This window comes from Globicephala melas, chromosome 5, assembly GCF_963455315.2.
Source record: "Globicephala melas chromosome 5, mGloMel1.2, whole genome shotgun sequence".
In the NCBI taxonomy this organism is placed as follows: Eukaryota; Metazoa; Chordata; class Mammalia; order Artiodactyla; family Delphinidae; genus Globicephala; species Globicephala melas.
In genome coordinates, this window is record NC_083318.1 from 64,039,077 (window position 1) to 64,058,883 (window position 19,807).

Genomic DNA, 19,807 nt, shown 5'->3' on the forward strand with positions numbered 1-19,807 from the left:
CGCACACACACACACACACCCCTCTGATGGAATAGATTTACTGCAAAAATCCAGAGGGATCTAAAAATCCTACAGGTAAGTTTACAAGTTAAAATGTATGAACTCCCAGATTAAGTAAATTCTATGCCAGGAAATTTCTGTACAGTTTTTGTATTTTGGTGGAATAACATATCTATCCTTGAATTAATAAAGTATATAAGTAGGAGTCATACTAAAAATTATTATTTACCTAATGTCAGTGAGAGGACCTAGTAAGAGGAATTCTAGAGGGGTTACACATAAGTGATTGCTATGGTATTTAAATGACTGTAGACGCTACCATTTATCAAGGGTCCTACTTTTACAGGGCTGAAGGATTAGTGAGGTTACAAACATAAAGCATCTAGACTGTGGTTGGAATATACTAGGGCCTCAAAAATGGTTTTCGTTAATTATTTAATAATAAAGTTGAAATCATACAATATGATGAGTATAAATACCAAGTAATAAAAATGGGCGTTTTCTGGAGGTGGTCCTAGTATACAGTGTAGACTGACCGCCTCGAGATCATCTTGTATTCAGACAGATCTACAAAGGAGCACATGGAGTAAAGAAGGGAGCGTAATGTCAGGAAAGGCTCTTTTCAGATGTTAATGTAGGGACAGTTGTGACCAGCGCAGGAACTGACCATCAGGGAAGTGAGAAAGCAAGCAAGTAAAATGTGTGAAGAATAATGCAAGGTAAAGGAAAAGACAGATGAAATAGTGTTAGAAAGCAGGGCCACAGAGAAGCACAAGGGTGCTGGGCCTTATTTCTCAAAGGCTTGCATTCAAGCTTAAAATCCGGGGGTAAACTACTTTAGTGCAGTGATCCAGATCCAGATCTGGTTCCACAATGCAAGGACTCTAGGCTATGCTTCAAGTTGCCAGGGCAGTAAGTGAGCTGTTCCTACCATTCTGGGTTCATCCTTAGCTCAGAAATGTGGTGCTTGGCTCTCAGCTTTGGCAACCCTATTTCTTCTTTTACTAATGAGATGGTTCAAAGTGTAATGATAACCTTAACAGGATGATTCAAGGTGTTATATTAGCTCTGTATTCAGAATTGTTCAATCATGTGGCTTTAACCTGTATCTGATCCTCACCAGGTCTCAGGAAAATACAGGTGAGATGTCAAATCAATCATAGGTAATACCTTTGGTTAATCAAAAGTATGTTTAGAATCTTGTATGAAGGTGAAAGCTATAGTTTCCCATGAAATAAAAATAAAGCTGGCACCTTCAGGATTTTGACCATTCAACGTTTTCTCCTCAAGCTGAAGGATAGTTAGAACAGCTGAGTCACAAACAAGGAAGTTTTGTTTTAGTGTGCCTGTCTATTCCATCGCTTGGTGGTTACTATACCTTAAAACATTTCCTTTTACACATTAAGAGAAAAAGAAAATAATAGAGTTGTGAACGTTCATAGTTTAAAGGAGAAACATAACCGCAGCTGCCACTGTTAGCAGTACAGTAAGGCGATTAATAAGGGACACAGCCTGGATTCAAAACCCTGTTCTGTGTAGCACTGGCCAGGTGGCCTGAGAAAGTAATTTTTTTAGGTCTAACCCCCTTATCTCTAACATAGGGTTGTACTTGCTTCATAATGATGGTTGGCAAGGCAAATATACATTCAACAACCTTTCCTTATTATCACTATTATCTCTACCAATATATATGCCAAGCACCATTGCAAATACCCCATACATTATTCTACCTAATATTCACTACGGTCTTTCAATGTTCTTATAGCATTAGGGGCTTCACTTAAGTTTGCCACTTGAATTCAAGAACATCTGATCTCTCTTTGTTTTTTCCCTCTCTGAAGCTAGAATACTTTAGCTTTTGTTTGCATGAACTCTGAAATAGGTTCAAAAGATGACTAGAGTTGTGTGGTTTAACCTACGATTATTTTAAATAAACCAGCTTCTTATGTAGTAATTATAAATAATAAACTATATGCAAAGATTTTCCATTTCATGGAAACTACCACATATATTAACTACATTAGCTATTTAAAATATGGAAGTAAATATATTTTCAAAGCATCCTCTGTTAAACTAGTTTTGTGTGCAGGTATAGTTCCTGTAGAATTAAGACTTAATTTTACCTTAAAGTACAATATAGTGTGGACTCCAGAGTGATGCTGCCTGGTTTTAATGCTGCCTCCACTATGTATATAAGCAAAGGGACCAAAAGCTACATGGACTCTCTATTCCTGGTTCTCTCCTCTTTATAAACTGGGGATAATGATAGTACTTACCCATGTAGAGATGTTTTAAGCATTTAATAGGTTAACAAAGAGCTTAGAATTGAGCCTGGCTCATAATAAGCATTATATTAGTGTTAGCTATTATTCATCTTATGTAGCAATTTTTTAAGTGAAATAAAATATATGTAACATAAATCACTGCCATTCATCTCTAGAATATTTTCATCTTCCAACTGAAACTCTGTACCCATTAAACAGTAATGCCTATTCTCTCCTCCCGCTCTCCCTGGCAACTACCTCATTCTGTCTGTATGAATTTGACTACTCTCGTATCTCACAGAAGTGGAGTCATACAGTATTTGCCCTTTGGGGTCTGGCTTATTTCACTTAGCATAATGTCCTTAAGGCCCATCCATATTGTGGCATAAGTCAGAATTTCATTGTTTTACATAGTAATAATAAAATAATTCTTATACTTTTATCAATCAGTAGACTTAAAGTGAAAGTTTTCTGCTCTATTCTGGAATTGACAAGCTGGAGAAATATATTCTTTGAGGGCGAGAACCTATCCATTTTGGATACTTTTGTACTGCCAACATCCAGCGCAATGCTGGCAGTTTAATCTGTCTGTATTTGTTAGAAGAACAAATGAGAAGTATAAGGAACAATACTCATGTGCCTATAATACATTCAGTCCTATGCAAGAGGCTATCATGAGTAATACAGAGTTTCGGGAGTAAGTTAGGTTTCCAAGCCGAAGTCATAATGCTAGAATTTAAGGGCAGAGTTGTATATTAGATTCAGGAAAGAATGGAAAAGACAAAAGGAAGCTTGGGAGAAAGTTTCAGAATGTCCTTCTATGTTTTGTTAGCCACGAATTAGTAGTCAATAATTCAACCAGAAGTTTCTGAAATATGTGCGCAAAGTCTTTGATCTGTTTTACTGAAGTACAGTGTTATCATGAACACCAAATTTAACCATCTAACTTCACTGAGAATATAAAACCATCAAAGAATTCTATATTTTGGATAACACATTGCCCAACTGATCTACTAAATGGCATACTTAAGACTTCTAAGGTGTCTTTTCACTCTTGAAAAAGATGTTTTAAGAGTTTTAAAAAGGCCCAAGGCCATTTTTAATCAACACCAGTCTCTGGCATGTAAGCCATTTTTGTTGGTTTGTTTAATGCTTTGGGGGCAAATGGTGTAACTAAAAGCAGAGCAATGGGTTTTACAATGCTCAATTTCAGAGACAAGGTTGGTTGCTACTGAAAACGTTTTCAGGGTCCAAGTGAGTGCCTGCATATTTTGGTTAGATGTCAAAAGGACAGCACATGAGAGGTAAGGTCAGGTGGCTCAGGTGGCCTGGGTGTGATGATCAGTACTATTTTATGTGAGTGAGGAATGGCTAGAATTCTAGAAACCCTTAAGAGAAGTCTGGCAATCTCCAACGAAATTTGTTCAGCTTTTGTATAACTAAAAATATAGTAAGAGGTAAAGCAACTAGAATTCAAAACAATGGTTAAAATAATTACTGAGCATTTAGTCTGTACAAGGCATTTTGTTAAGTGCTTTATATTTAATGACCATTTAATTCTTGGAACAGTCCTTTGAGGAAGGTATTATTATACTGCCTTAATGATGAAGAAAAGGAGGCCGAGGTTAAGTATGTTGTTCCAGGTCAAAGGTCCAGGTTTGAGGAGAAAAATAATAAATTTGCCCCCAATACTGGCTTTCCTTACTACACTTTTAGTCCATAAAAGTAGAAGTGACTAAGTAGAAGAAACACCCATTACTTAGTCAGGTTTGGGCCTGGATCAGCTGCCATGAGATGTTGAAAAAGGTACTCAGAGACACTTAAAATGTAAGAAAATTTAGTAGCCTCAAACTTCCAAATTTCAAAAATGGTAATTTTAAAAAATGTACTTACAAACACGTATGCCTTAGCAACACTGTACTTTATAAAAATATTGAAGCAGGATGGTGAGGGTGTCCTGACATGATCAGAGCTGGTTCTTTCCTAGAAGGAACTCAGAATCTTACAATCTAATTCAGGGGGGAGATGAATTAGGTATAGGTATATAAGGAAAAAGAAGCAGTGTAGAGCTAAGTTCTAATTGTAGACCAAGTAAGGAGCCAACTTCTAGATCTCATTGGGGCACCACTGTTACAGTGTGGAAAATCTGAAATCCCAACACAACATGATCAAAGATGAGTAGCTGTGAGGGAGGGTGGGGGAGAGGTAAGTTGCTGACTTATATTAAAATTTACTGTAACAAGTGGAAATAAAGAGCATGCCATGACATCTATCTATTCCACTCTGGGATCTCTGTATCAAAAAGGTAGCCGTTTATATTTAGAAAACCCCATGCAACTATGTGAGGGACACCAAGACAATGTTATCCTTGCTAATAAATAGAAACATCAAAAACCATATCCTAATTAAAAATTAACCAAAGAAAAAAGGAGATCTTTCTTCAAATTGTTGTCCTGAAAGTTATGAGATAAAAGCAAATGCCACCATAACTTACTCAGGAAAACCAGGGGCAGTTTTCACTCCCAAATGCCTAGGTGTTTGGGGGTGACTGGCAACTAAGATTAAAACCAGATGTCTAAATTCAAAGTTCAGAAAGAACGGTGTACGTTACCTTTGTAAGTCAATTTGTCTCTCTGCTGGTGCTGCCTTTTTGGCTATGTCTTGCAGTTTGGGTGCTTTGGCATTACCTGCTTCCAAACCTCCAGGGCTTTCCTGATTGACTGCGGCTCTCTTTCTTCCCTTGCTAAGAGGTTTATTTATATCATCATTTCTGGTTGCATTGCCCTGAGATTCAGACTTGGGTCGACGTCCTCTCCTGGGTTTTGAAGGGGCAGGTGGTCCTGATTCATCTACTTTCTCATCTGTTTTTTGTTGGATATTCTCTGCACCAGCTGCTGTTACTGTTCTTTTCTTTCCTCGGTCACTGCTGATGTTGCCCTGGGCAGCCTGATCAGAATTAATCTCCTAAAAGAGCAGAAAACAATTATATGAACATAAATTCCTTAAATATCACTGATCTATACTACAAAGAAGCATTCTGCAAGTATTTTAAGAGTTGGAATTCCAGGGCTTCTGATTAACTGCTTACATCCCATGAAGAATGTAAACTCCTCAAGGATAAGGACTGAATGAGGTGCCTACCATAGTGCTTGACATATATAATATACTCAATAAATGCTTACTAAAGTGCATAGGCAGTTATATAAGAGAAAACCTACTCAGTTTTGCTTTCACAGCCATTTTAAATGACAAGGTCCTTTTTATTGTGGTATGCTCTTAATGTATCACTTTTCAAAAGAGGGGGGAATGTTTTCATAATTCAATGTTATTTTCTTTCTCTATGATGCATCTGACTATAATAATCTTTGTAGTTCTGTGACACAAAGTTCTTTAATATCTCACTCCACTCATTCATTCTAACTTTTGTCTCTTCTTTATCAATCATTAACCTTCTACTTTTTTCTGAGCATTCTCTTTTTTCCTCTGTTTGGCATATATATCACATATTGTCATCTAAAATGTTCAAAGTAATAAAATTCCATTTTAATATGAGACATAATGGACATTAGGAGGAATAATAATTTTCAGAATGAAAGTGACCTTTATATGTATGATATTTAGGAGTCAATTATAATAATTTTAACTGATGCAAGGGAAACAAAGGAACATATCCTCACCGAAAAAGTGACTTTATCTTTTCAATTAATTAATTAATTTTCATTTCCCCAAAAAATGTTTTCAATGACCAGGGAAACACATAAATCTTTCATGTTTCAAGAAAATTTACTTAAATGAAAACTCGTGAAAGTAGTATCTTAAGTTAGAAAATCCACAAATCAGTGTTTCACGTTGAGGATTAACATTAAAGTAAACCCTATCTTAAGAGACAGTATCAGAGCCTTTAACATGGGCAGCTAGACTTAAATCCATCCTTCCAGGATGATGAGCTAATGACTGCTACTTCTTTCACCCTCTTGGGATGTGGAGAGTCGTGTTACAAAAATCATCAAAAGGGAACAAGAGTAAGGTGGGCCACAGGATTTAAACTGTAAAACAATACAAAATGGATCAGAGAAAAGAGATATGCGAAGGCACCCTGGAGAAAGATGGAGATTCCTGGGCAAAATAACAAGGGTCAATAAAAACTAAGTGTGGTTAAACTTGAAGTAGAAACCATTCAACTGAATGCCTGTTAGGTGCAGTGGCTGCTGGGCATAGATTGGGGAACAAAACTCTTATTTTTCCTGTCCTCAAACAGATTAGCATAGTAGGTGACTAATTTTTTAAAGAGTAAACAAACATTTAAGTACAGATTACCCTAAATGCTAAGAGATTAAAGAAAAGGGCATTCAGAAAAAAAAAAAAACAGGAAGCATCAATTTCTCATTGGTTCTTCTGGGGAATATTAATTAAATAATATCAAAGCAGGACTTATCACATGAAAAGTGAAGTATTTTAGACAGATGGAAGAGGTAGCATGAAGTACCTGAAGAAGGAAAGAGCTTGGAAGATTGAAGGAACTTGAAGTGATGTGAGACTGGTATAAGGTAGGAGAAGCAGGCATGGGCCAGATCATGAATGCCTTATGGGACATGTAAGAAATCTGATTTTATTCTAAGTGGTGATAAAAGTCATTGATGGACTTTAAACAGAGGACAAACATAATCCAGATTATATTTTAAAAAGATCACACTGGCTGCTATATTTGGTGATGAGATTGGAAGGGAGCAAGAATGTTAACAAGAAGGTAGAACTACTACAGTATCAGACGTTGAGTTAGGGAGTTCCCTGGTGGCCTAGTGGTTAGGATTCCAGGCTTTCACTACCATGGCCTGGGTTCAATCCCTGGTTGGCGAATTTCCTGCAAGGCGCGTGGCATGGCCAAAAAAAAAAAAAGTTGAGTTAAACAAGAAAAAGATCATTTAAAAACGGGCAAATATGAACAGGCAGTTCACACAAGAGTACATCCAAACGGTCAACAAAAATACTGATCATCAGAGAAATATAAATTAAAACAATAGTGGGGCATTAGTTTTGATACTTTAAACTGAAAAAAAATTCAAAAGAACTATAAACCTGTTGTTAGTGGGTATACAGAGAAAAAGTACCCTGCTGGTAGAAATGTCAAGTGTTCTAATTTTCGAAGAAAACAATATGAAAATATCTAAAATCTCTAGTATATTTACTCCTTGACCTGGCATTCCCACTACTAGAACTTATTAGCCCCTAGAAATAAAATCACCAGTAAATTTAATGCAACATTGTAGTGACAAAGAACAGGGAAAGGAAGTATTTATGTGTATACAAACATGAAAATGATAACACTGTAGAGAAAAAATGGAACACACAGATAAGGCTGTTTAAAAGGGGAAAAAAAGACTATTAAATGTCATGCACATGATCATATTTACACATTTATGAACATTACATTTATGTGCATATGTATAAAGAACTCATGCAAAAGCCAAATGAAGAGGAAATCAGTTGTCAGCTGTAGGCATGAAGAAATAGAAGACTCTAAAGGGCAACACTGGTGGTATTGCCTGCCTGCTCCACAGAATGTTAATGTGTTATTTCTTCTTTTAACCACCTCCCTTATTCATTCTTCATATTACCATTTGATTTTGCTCACAGAGTAAATAATAGGAGAAAATGTTCTGATTTGTAAACATGGATATACAATTTGCTGGATAATTTTTATATACATAACTAATAAATTGGTTTATGCATCAATCTCTTTGAGAAATTGGTTACCAAGAAACACTCTCTTAGATCTTTATCTTCTTTCAGTACAACAAGGTAGTGTTTTGAGCCTGCAAGACTGAGAACCAGACCCTGGAAAGAAATGACCGTATCAACTTCTGGGAGATCTGACTGGGAAGCTATCAGGCTTTTGTCAAAATACAACCCCAGTCTCTTCAGGCAACAGTGAATCTGTTAAACATTCTTTGGAAGTATGAAAAAGTTAAAACAGTGTTTGGAACAATATAATATTACAGATCAATCAAAGTAATATTTTGGCCCCTCAGAAATTAGAATTTAAATGTCCAATTTATCTTCTATACAATTCTACAGCAGAGGTTGAAAAGGTTATAGATAGATGTTTGTACTAGATAAATATTTGCATCCCTGTACCACCTCTTAATACATATTATAAGCATGTTTATGTATCTGTGGCAATATGCATATCTGCATCTAAGCATGATTATGTTCAATGTTTAATTCTATAGAAGGATCCCACAATATCTAAATCTACTGGTTTCTGAATTCTAAGAGTTTTGAAAGTGAGAGGTTCCCTGTTACCTGAGTTTACTGACATAATGAAGTTCAGATAGCAAACAGCAAGAGTATGGATAGTCAGAGACTGACCTAAAAAATGTATCCTTACCTATTTAGTTTGAATTCAGATGATAATTTTGGATAGGAAAAGTTCAGCTACTGTGGAATAACTGTATAGTCCCATATTTTATGTACCTGAGGATAACTCCTAAAACATTTGATAATACCATAAATATATGGGGGGTAAAAAAAAAGTATGTCAAGAACATGATTCTATAGAAAAAGAAATAATAGTATTAGGTCATTCTTACTGAGGCAAGTTATCCTCCTACCAATGTTATACTCCTTTCTGTCCTGCCAAAAAATTAAGAATATTATTATTAAAAGTATTAAAAGTATTAAAAGATACACCATCAAAGAATGCAGCTGTTAAATAAAAAACATTTTAAAAGGTCAGCTCATTAAGTTTAACTTAAAACGACAACAGAAACAGTGTTGATCCCTGGTGGGAGTCAATGAAGTTTTGAAAACAAGGTCTCAAAACACTTCAGTTCCTATTCTTTCAAGGTATTGGGAGAAGGTGACCACACAAACTCTGGTAAATGAAGACAGTGGACAAAGAATCACTTCTGTAGAGTGGAAGCCCAGTAAGTATAGCAGGGGGTGGTATACACACAGGTATAGTATGTAGTATATATTAATGTGTAGACTGTGGGTTTCTTACCCCATCATAAAATTGTAATAAGAATCTCCATGGGAAAAACCCACTTGTTAAATTTTAAAATTTACCTTATTCTTTACTGGGTCAATATTCTTTACAGGTGTCACAGAAATAATTCTCACAGGGTTCTCTTCATTTTCACTAACTCCAGTTTCTGCTGCCTCTGAACTCTGTTCCCTGTTGAAGAGAAATAAACCAAAGCTTCTTTATTTCACCATATGAATAGGAAGTGTACTCCCTCACTATACCAATAAGGAAAGAGGCTTAGGCTGATTTAGAAGCCTGGCCAAGTGAAGTAACGTTAACAAGACTCAGATCTTCTGTGGTTACAGACTACTGCTCTACTATATCAAGTTTTGGATTTCCATCTTACCTTACTAATGTAAGACAGAAATGACTGCCTAAAACCACCAGATAGAAAGCGTAGTTGACAAGGAACAAACAACACAACTATTCTATAAGCCTATCTGTTGGGGGGTGGAAAACCCTAAAACAAAGCAAAAATACAACAGATGAGCGTATAGTTTTCTCCAGTCTGTGTTCTTAATGCTCTGCAAGGGAAGGGGCTGCAAGAAGAGGCCACAGGGGAGGTGTCTGACCCCCACCATCTATGTAAACCACAGATGTTCCACGTTAATTTTTTAATATTTTGGGATTCTACTGCTAAAAATGTGTTTAAAACACCACCACTGAATTTATGCTTAAAATTTCATGAATTAGAATAAAATCTTTAAAAGCCTCAATATTTAGTGTTGGTAAGAGTAGGGTCAGATGGAAATTTTTATGCAGTAGCTAAGACAGTAAACACTTGACATGTTAAACATGGAATCTTTTAAATAAATATTTATTTGGTTGTGTCAGGTCTTAGTTGTTGGCATGCAAACTCTTAGTTGCAGCATGTGGGATCTAGTTCCCTGACAAGGGATCGAACCTGGGCCCCCTGCATTGGGAGCACAGTCTTAGCCACCGGACCACCAGGGAAGTCCCAAACATGGAATCTTTAATAAGTGGAAAATGTTATTAACAATGTTATCTCTACTCATGCTATACTAATTTTGAGTTAAAAAGCATATAAATTAAATTTATTTAAAGAGTTACATTTTCAGTTCTCCTAAGTGTTAAATTTAAACACAGACACACACTCCCATGTAAATTAGTTTTAGTATATTACTAATTCTTACGTTTTTCCATTTAACTTTTCTACACATTTAGAATGCTAAACAGTTTCAAAATGTGTACGACACTCTCAATTTCCATCATTAATTATACTAAAATTTAGCACTACTGTTTTTTACTAAGATGTTTCCTAAAGTCCATTTTTGTGATACAGTGCTTTAAGAAAAGAAACTGAAAGATGAACCAAGTAGTGAGTGATAGTAACAAAAACAATTGGAGAAAAAAATTGCCTTGATCGATTTCCGGTGGAAGGGTTCAGCTCTGAATTTACATTAATATTGCTTCCAGTCTCAGCTCCAGTGCTTCTAACATATGGTTTCCTTCCCGTTGCTGATAAAGGCTTGTTTACCGCACCTAGTACTCCAGCAGGTTTTGGCTAAAAATTACATATACGCATGTTATTTTATACCTTACTGAAAGGAATACATACAAATTTAGACACATGTAAGGGATACTGTTTCGCTTACAGCCAGGAATTGTTGTTGCTTTGGAAAGTTAAATCCTAAATTTATTAGAAATGATAATTCTGTAAAACTATATCTAAACATAATTACAAATCAAAAGCATTACCTCTACTTAAAAATAACTATGCAATATTTAATTTTTCCTGTTGCTCAATCAAAACAAAGTGTCCCTAAAACAGTGAAATACATAATAATTAAGACACAATAAAATGTCTTACAGGTAAACTACTGAGTATATATAGTAATAGTTTAGACACTGTTTATCAAATACTAAATTTTCCTTTGCTCTTTTAGATGTCATATTACCTTTATAGAATATAAACTGTCTAACTTATTAGTACTTTAAAATTATCTTTATCTCACACATCTAAATTTATTATATCATTTTTCAGGGAAATCTGCTTTGTGAATTCTAAATAACTTGAAGCCTATCAGTACTGGTGAGAACACATGGTTGTAATTCTAAAGTGGTTCATGACAAAAAAAAAAAGCCTGAGAGAACAAATGCTTTAGATGCTATAATCCACAACATGATCCCTAAGAATCAGGAACTATAAAATCTGAGGGACATTTAAAGGTTATTTCTAAGAATAGCAGAAGTAATATGCACATGAGATAAAGATCCCCCAATTATCTAGTACATAATACCTTTCCTGTTAACAGAAGTACTCTTGTCTCTTCTGAAATATAACTCTTGTCATTACAGAAGTCCTATCAAAAAAACAAACAAAAAAAAGTAAACATATTTTTATTGTCCATACAAGACTTCAAGGCATTCTGCTTTACCATAACAGTTTCATTTGCGCTAAGAAACATATCAAACCATCAAAGCATATTTCATGAACCATACCATAAGTCTAGTTTTAAAATTAACTCAGTGACACACAAGACTCAGTCAAATGTCAGATATAAATTACTTAAATCACATTTTTTTTTGGCAGTGCCACGTGGCTTGCAGGAGCCTAGTTCCCTGACCAGGAATTGAATCCAGGCCATAGTCGGTGAAAGCACGGAGTCCTAACCACTGGAATGCCAGGGAATTCCCTTAAATCACATTTTAAATAAAACACATTTCTATTCTTTCATATGGTTCAGGGCAAACAGTCTCCAGTTTATTCAATGAACTATGTTCTCCACTCTATTATAAAATTTACTTTTTAAAAAAATTTATTTGGCCACACCACGTGGCACACGCGATCTTAGTTCCCCGACCAGGGACTGAAGCCACGCCTCCAGCAGTGGAAGCACAGAGTCTTAAGCTCTGGACTGCCAGGGAAGTCCCTAAAATTTACTTCTTTGGGGCTCCCAAAGCATCCAAAATGGTACTATGCATATATCAGGCACTTAATATTCACTAAAAGAACCCCACACAGAATCTCAAGAAAATTATCCTTACTGAAAAAAAATCTGTTACTTTAATTAAAAATGTTTTGTTTCCTAGAACCGTAAGTAGACTGTCCAAATCATAAAGGTAAATACACCATCAAAATCTAATTAAATCAATTGTAATGTTCTTTGGCTGCAGTGATATTAACTAGTTAATAAATGAATTAAACCAAATGTGGACACTGATGATACTTCTGAAAGTTACATCTGTATAAGAGTTCAGTTTGATCCTATGGTGCCTCTATCTGTTAATTATCCTGGGAATAGCACACGAGTAAACCACAATGGTCTCACGGAAGCAAAATGACTTACTGCTGTCTGGAAGTTCATTAATTTGTAAGTAATCGCACTTAAAAAATTATTTTTCTTTTATTAAGTTTACCTTCACACTAGTGTCACAGAAAAGAACAGAAGGCTTAAATGTGCCTATAAAAAGAAATAACACTTTTGGCATGTATTCTAGGCAAGGCTGTATCTTTCTTTTCTTCCCCACAAAGGCTTTTATGTAGCTAAAAATATTGTTACATGAAGATATACTATAGCTTCACTAAGCTATCTTAATATGCCTAGTTTTCTCCTGTCTGAATTTATACCATATTAAAAGCAACATATTAGAAAAGGCAATGAGGAAAGCTGATCATTTAAAACAGAAAAAAAACAAAGTTATTATTAAGAAGGCTAAAGACATTCTAAGTTTCAATATCAAAACAAAAAACAATTAGAATCAGGTGTAGTGACAAACAGCAATTTAAATTCTTGATGATGTATGAAGATTCTATTTGGGTACTATTCCAGTCACGATAGCCCTGGGTCAACAATAAAGTAAATTTAAATTCAGGAGCTCACTCAGGAGTGTTTATAAAGACCAGTAAATTCAATTAGAACAGAAGTAACTTTGCAATCCTTATTATTCCTATCAAAACCAGGCAGAGTAAATTCTGAGTACTAAATCAAAGTCTGATTAAAATTTTTGTTGAAAATTTTAAATGCCTTATTTTTTCCAATTAAAAATATTAAGGGGGCTTCCCTGGTGGCGCAGTGGTTGAGAGTCCGCCTGCCGATGCAGGGGACACGGGTTCGTGCCCCGGTCCTGGAAGATCCCACATGCCGCGGAGCGGCTGGGCCTGTGAGCCATGGCCGCTGGGCCTGCGTGTCCGGAGCCTGTGCTCCATGGCGGGAGAGGCCACAACAGTGAGAGGCCCGCGTACCAAAAAAAAAAAAAAAAAAAAAAAAAAAAAAAATATTAAGGATATTTTTTTAAACAAAGCACAGGAAAGTTAAACTTTAAAATACCACCTTAAAGTGGGTAATAAATAAAAGGCATTCTTTTTGAAAAAGTTTCTTAATCCAAATTAGCTGGAAAAACTTAAAGAGCTTTAGTTAGCTGAAAAATTTACTTACATGGAAAACTTCATTTGCTGACAGCAGAATAAATGTACTATTTATTATTAATACCATTTATTAAATGCTTACTTTGTGACAAACTCTTAGAAACCTAGGTATATTAGTAATTGTTCACAGGTATTATCATCATCTGCATTTTAGAGATGAAGACATTGAGGCTTAGAAGAGTTAACATGTGTAAGGTCCCTCAAATTAGAAATGGTTGATTCGAATCCAGGTCTGTCAATTGCCAAGACCAATTCCATTCATTCTAACATTTTATTTCATATATAGATGTATATATATTTATACTCTACCAAATATTTTGTTTACTTCTTGTCTGAAAAAATACTAACAGTGTTTTAATGAGATGAAAACAATTTAAGAAATTTGAAAATTCCTCTTACATATTAGAAATATCCAGAAGGAATAGCTCACATAGGAACACCACCACCAAGCTTGATTTGTATTCTCTACTCTGTAAGGTGAGAATGATATTTTTCAGGCTTTGGAAGACAATCTCCCATTTCTTGATAAACTCACAGAGGTATTTTTTTTTTTTTTTACTCTGTAGTCAAGACAATCCAATACTTGCCACTAGGGTTGATGGTAACAAATTTAAATAGGTTTAGTATGGTAGAAAAATGAAGGGAAGAAATTACCTTTTCAGGTTGTGTAAAAAATTTCATCGGAAGGACTGGATCCTTTGGTGAATCTGCATTGCATAAAGCACTTTTACTATTTATAACACACAGGGCCACATCACACACTGTATAAAGTTTCTAGGGAGGAAAAAAAAAATCACATATACCTTTCAGTAGTGAAAAATAACCACAAGTACCAATTCTAACCAATATATAAAATCGAATCAAAACAATAATATGGGGTTATTATTTATTCCTTGAACATTCTGCATTTGTATTTGGCATTTCTTCTTATGTAGCCTCCTAGTAAACAACAACAAAAAAGACCCCTTCATCTTAATTTAACATGAATGCCAAGTATGTGTTAAAAACAATAAACCAAACTAAAGGAAACATACAAAAAGAATATCTACTTGTCTGTAACTCTTACTAAAAGTTCTTAAGACAGCATAGTTGTAAATTTTACTAGTTCTTATTCCTGTGCTCTGTAGAAGTTTTAATATCTTTTTCAAAGTAATAAATGTTCTTCAAATAATAGAATTCAATTTAATGAAATAAAGTAAAAACTAAGTATGTATTTTTAATAAATGTTCTGTAATCTATTTTATTATGTAATAGTTAGGAAAAACAAGTGGGACAAGGGTCATAATATTTTTTCCTGTAATATCTTAATACCCACTGGCCTAATATATATCTTACTTCATTTGTCTTGGATTCATCTGGAGACTGGGCATCTTTTGTTAGCTTGATGTTCTCTGCCATCTTTTTCATAAAGGCATGGCTGTTATTTTCATTCTTTGTCATTAAAACTTCAAGCATGAACCACAGGCACCTAAATGACAAACATATTCATTTAGTAAAGAGACTGATTGTAGGTGCTTTTGCTTAAGGGATTTAATAGCTTACTGGGAAGTTCTGTTGTCTGAATATAAAAGAGTATAATACAGAGAAAACTCTAATGATTAATAGAAATATCCTGTTAATAATATTCAATTCAAATAGAATCATATCACAAATAACAAATATGAACATATAGCTTAATATGAGAAAGTCTGACAGTTTCATGAGGCAAAGATTCATTCTATAGGTATTTAATAAACATTTAGATGATATAACGTGTATTAATATCCAGCAATGATAAGCGAACCAGCATACAGCACAGTCTTGCCATTTTGACTATTTGCAAGGTATGCAGAAGATCTAAGATTTGTATGTAATTCTACTGTGACATAACTGAATTTCACATGCTATGAGGCTGGTGTGCATAGTAACCAGTAATTCAGCTAAACAGTCACATCTCAAACCATTTTTGCTGTTTTCTTCTTGTTACTTTATATTCATTTAATACATAAAGTGTCTGAAGGTGACACCTGAATTTCTAAGTAAAAATGAATCCCAAATCAGGATGAACATTAGAATCACTTGGGGAGCTTACATCGACAAATATAGGATCAAAGCCTATTATTAAGTTGCCATGATGATTCTCAGGCAACCACCATGGACTTACTGTTTTACTCCATCAACAGGAGAGAAAAAACATTTGATGATAATCTCTGTATACGTCTTTGGCTATAGTATATGTAAATGTCTTAAGAGACTACTGTAAGGGGGAAATAGATTAATGTACTTTGTTTTTAGTAGACCTGTCTTACAAGAAATACTAAACTCAGCCCTTCAGGCTGAAACGAAAAAACAATAGAAAGTTAACTTGAAGCTGTAAGAAATAAAGAACACTGGTAAAGGTAATCACATAGGTAATATAAAGCCAGCATTACTGAACTTCTGATTTGTAACTCCTTTTTAAATATATGACTTAAAAGGAAAATGCATAAAATAATAATCATATATATGTAAAATAAAACAATGTATAAAGATATAATTTTATCAATTAAAATATAAAGGGAGTGGAATAAAGTTGTATAAAAGCAGACTATCTCTATACTCATGAAACTAAGTTGCTATTATTCTAACTAGGCTGTTACAACTTTAAGATGTTAAGTGTAATCATTAAGAAAATAACTAAAAAATATACACAAAAGCAAGGAATCAAAAAGTTTCCCTACAAAAAACAACTACAGCTGACCCTTGAACAACACAAGAGTTAGGGGTGCTGACCCTCTACACAGTTCAAACCTGTGTTGTTCAAGGGTCAACTGTAAATACAAAAACGAGAGGCTATGGAGCAATTAAGTAACAAAAAATAGGTAAGACACAGAGAAAACTAACAGCTATATGGCAGAAGTAACTTCTTCCTTATCAGTAATTACTTTAAATGAAAATAGATTAAATCCCCCAATTAAAAAGCAGAGAAGCAGAGTACGTTAAGGGGGGGGGGGAAAGATCCATCTATATCTTATCTACAAGAGACTCACTTTAGATATAAAAACACAAATTATTTGAAAGTAAAAGGATGAAAAAAATATACTCATTCAAACAGTAACCAAATGAGAGCTGGTGGCTATTTTATAATTAGACAAAATGGATTGCAAAAGACCCAGAAGGACTGTATTGATGAAAGTAAAACCAGTAAGAAGATATGACTATTATAAACACATACGAACCTAGCCAACAAAGCCCCAAAATCTATGAAGCAAAAATTGACAGAATTGAAGGGAGAAATACATGTTTCCACAATAACAGATTTCAATACCCTATTTTCAATAATGGATGGAAAATCCAGACAGGGACTAAAAAGAAAATAAAGAACTTGAACACTATAAACCAATCAGATATCAGACATATATGGAACACTCCAACTAACAATAGCAGAATACATTTTTCTCAAGTGAACATGGTATAGTCTCCAGGGCAGACCGTATGGTAGGCCACAAAACAAGTCTTAATAAAAAGTATCTTTTCTGACCAGAATGGCATGAAACTAAGTCAATAAAAGAAGGAAAATAGGGAAAACTGGAAAATTCACACATATATGGAAATTAAACCACACATTCCTATGTTTTTTTTTTGGCCGTGTGGCTTGTGAGATCTTAGTTCCCTGACCAGTGATTGAACCCAGGGCCTTGGCAGTGAAAGGAAGAGTCCTAACCACTGGACCGCGCCAGGGAATTCCCAAACCACACTCTTAAACAACCAATGGATCAAAGAAGAAGTCACAAGAAAAATTAGAAAATACCTTAAGACAAATAAAACAAAAACACAACATACCATACTTATAGGATTCAGCACTGGTAGTACTAAAAGGGAAATTTACAGCGATAACACCCTCTGTTAAGAAACAACATCTCAATGAATGATCTAACTGTATACCTTAAGAAACTGTACACCTTAACTAGAAAAAGAAAAGTGAACACTTCAGATTACATGGTAACTTAAAATGAAATGTTTAAAGATACTCAAAAGTACTGCATGCTAGATAGAACCAAAAAGTATGTGCCAGTGATTTCAATCCTAACTGACGACTTCAGTACTTTTCCCACATCACTGTTGCCTCTCGCAAATCTAATCCCTTTTTCACATGACTGCCTTGCAACTGAATAGGGCTAAAAAGGTTCCTTAACATAGACCTTGTGTTCTAGGCAAATACATACATCACTTTTTCACTTTATGAAAGTGCTTTCTGGAAAATCCCAAAATAAAAGTTATTTAAAAAAAAAAGGAAAAAGAATTTGCAAATAAAATATATTTATTAAGTAAACAGAAACTAGAATTGGAAGATATTTTAGGGATTATCTATTTCATATCTTGCATTTTATGGATAAGGCAACTGAAGCAGAGAAGTAAAGTTTTTACTCAGATAGCTAAGACTAGAACCTATGTCTCCTGAAAGAGCTACAGGAGGCAGAGATAAACTGTTGATTACAACCTCAAATAAGATTAGGGATAAGGCTTCATGTCACACATAGAAAAATCATAGTACTTTAAATACAAGCTGAGGGAACCAATTTAAACGTGCAAAGCAAAAGCACAGCAATGGGAAAATAGACATTGCTTTAAAGTTTCTTGGAGGTCATTTGTAGACAATCCTAGGCTACTTCGTACTTGTTCACTCACCCTGCATCATATATAAAGTTCTATTTTACATAAAAACACTTCTTAAACAAGTGTTTTGCAATTGTTTACCTGCCTGTCTTTCCACTAGAGACAAATCTCTCTGTGACTAGTGTAACAAATCTAATTTTGTATTACCATAGACCTGCCACAGAGTATCTCGTATGTGTGTGCATATTTTTGAGGAATTATCTTTTGAGGTTGAAGTATAGTTTTAAGGAGAGAAATTTTCACTACATGGCTTTCTAAATTATCAAACTGAAGTAACTGAAGCCCATCTTAATACAAAGGTAAAAATAACATAAAGACCAAATCAACTTATGTCACAGAATCAGCTAAAGCTAACTGCAAACAAACAGGAAACAAACAAAACAACCAAATAGAACTTATTAGATAGGAACAATTTTGTAAGATGAAACTTAAAATTTACAATAGAAGAATAAAACCATAAAAATGTTTTTATTCTAATGCGAATAGTAAAAGGAAAAAGTTTAGCATTTTTTAAAAAGGAAAAATAATTGTTAGACTTATTAAAAATCAACATGACTTACTCTTTAATATCACGAAGTTGATCAACATCTTGTGATCTTGTAAAATCTGGATCGTGGGCTAGCAGGTGAATCATATACGGAACTACATACTCAGGCAACAGTGATAATAATTTCTCTGAAGTGAAAACATTATTATTAACAATAGTAATAATAGCCTTTATAAAAATCCCTCCCTAATTTACGTTCTAACCGCTTCAGTTAACATTTTTTCCCTCAGTTATTTCTAAATTAGAGGCAACATGACATCTAGATGATACTGAAATAACTTTTTTCAATTTTGAAGGCTACTGAAGACAAAGGATAATTTAAGATTGAGTCTCTGGCAAAGCTAGGAAAGTAATTCTTTACTCTCTGACATCAGAGCAATGTGTTCAAATCAAGCCACACTGCAGATTCCCTGAGGAAAAACGCAGTTCCTCCAAACAGTTTTATGCATTATAACTAGGACTCAGAAACCAGGATTTTAGATTTTACTTACATCTTAGCTACAACAACAGCATTCTATAAAGGTCCCAGTGTTATTATAAACTATAATAGAAATATATGAAATAAAACCCTCCACAAATTGATACACTGACAAGATATATCTGCACACTGAGCACTTTGAAAGTTACTTACCAGTAGCCATGGGGTTCTGTTTAATGTACTCCCTGCGTATACTGATATTTTTTAGTAAACACTGTCGTGCATGTGCTCTTCTCTCCTTCACAGGATCTTTGGCACACAAGGCAAAGATCGCCATATACTCCAATGGGAGGAGTAACTTCACAAGTGCCTTATGTAGCTTCTGAGCAAATATCTGCCTTACTTGATAGCACTCATCCTACAGCAGCACAAAACCAAAAATACTTAAATAAAAGTATTAGTACTTTTAAAACCATGACAAAAACCCCTAGTTTAGTTTTTAAAAATTGGCAAACATTTACAAAAA

The 19,807-nt window shown here is 34.6% G+C and overlaps 1 protein-coding gene across 6 annotated transcripts in view; it reads right to left on the reverse strand.

The window, feature by feature from the left end:
* PDS5A (PDS5 cohesin associated factor A) overlaps window positions 1-19,807 on the reverse strand; it is a 127,211-nt gene that overhangs the window by 3,148 nt on the left and 104,256 nt on the right. For 3 of the 6 annotated variants that reach the window (XM_060299245.1, XM_030881086.2, XM_060299244.1), the window contains exons 25-32: window positions 19,495-19,699; window positions 18,877-18,991; window positions 15,017-15,149; window positions 14,336-14,455; window positions 11,553-11,615; window positions 10,671-10,816; window positions 9,333-9,441; window positions 4,952-5,228 (exon numbers count right to left, since the gene is read on the reverse strand). In XM_060299245.1, coding sequence (XP_060155228.1) covers window positions 4,952-5,228; window positions 9,333-9,441; window positions 10,671-10,816; window positions 11,553-11,615; window positions 14,336-14,455; window positions 15,017-15,149; window positions 18,877-18,991; window positions 19,495-19,699 — 1,168 coding nt within the window. Of the gene's footprint in view, window positions 1-4,875; window positions 5,229-9,332; window positions 9,442-10,670; window positions 10,817-11,552; window positions 11,616-14,080; window positions 14,152-14,335; window positions 14,456-15,016; window positions 15,150-18,876; window positions 18,992-19,494; window positions 19,700-19,807 lie in introns of those variants that run through there. The other 3 variants (XM_060299248.1, XM_030881088.2, XM_060299246.1) reach the window with 2 other exon arrangements.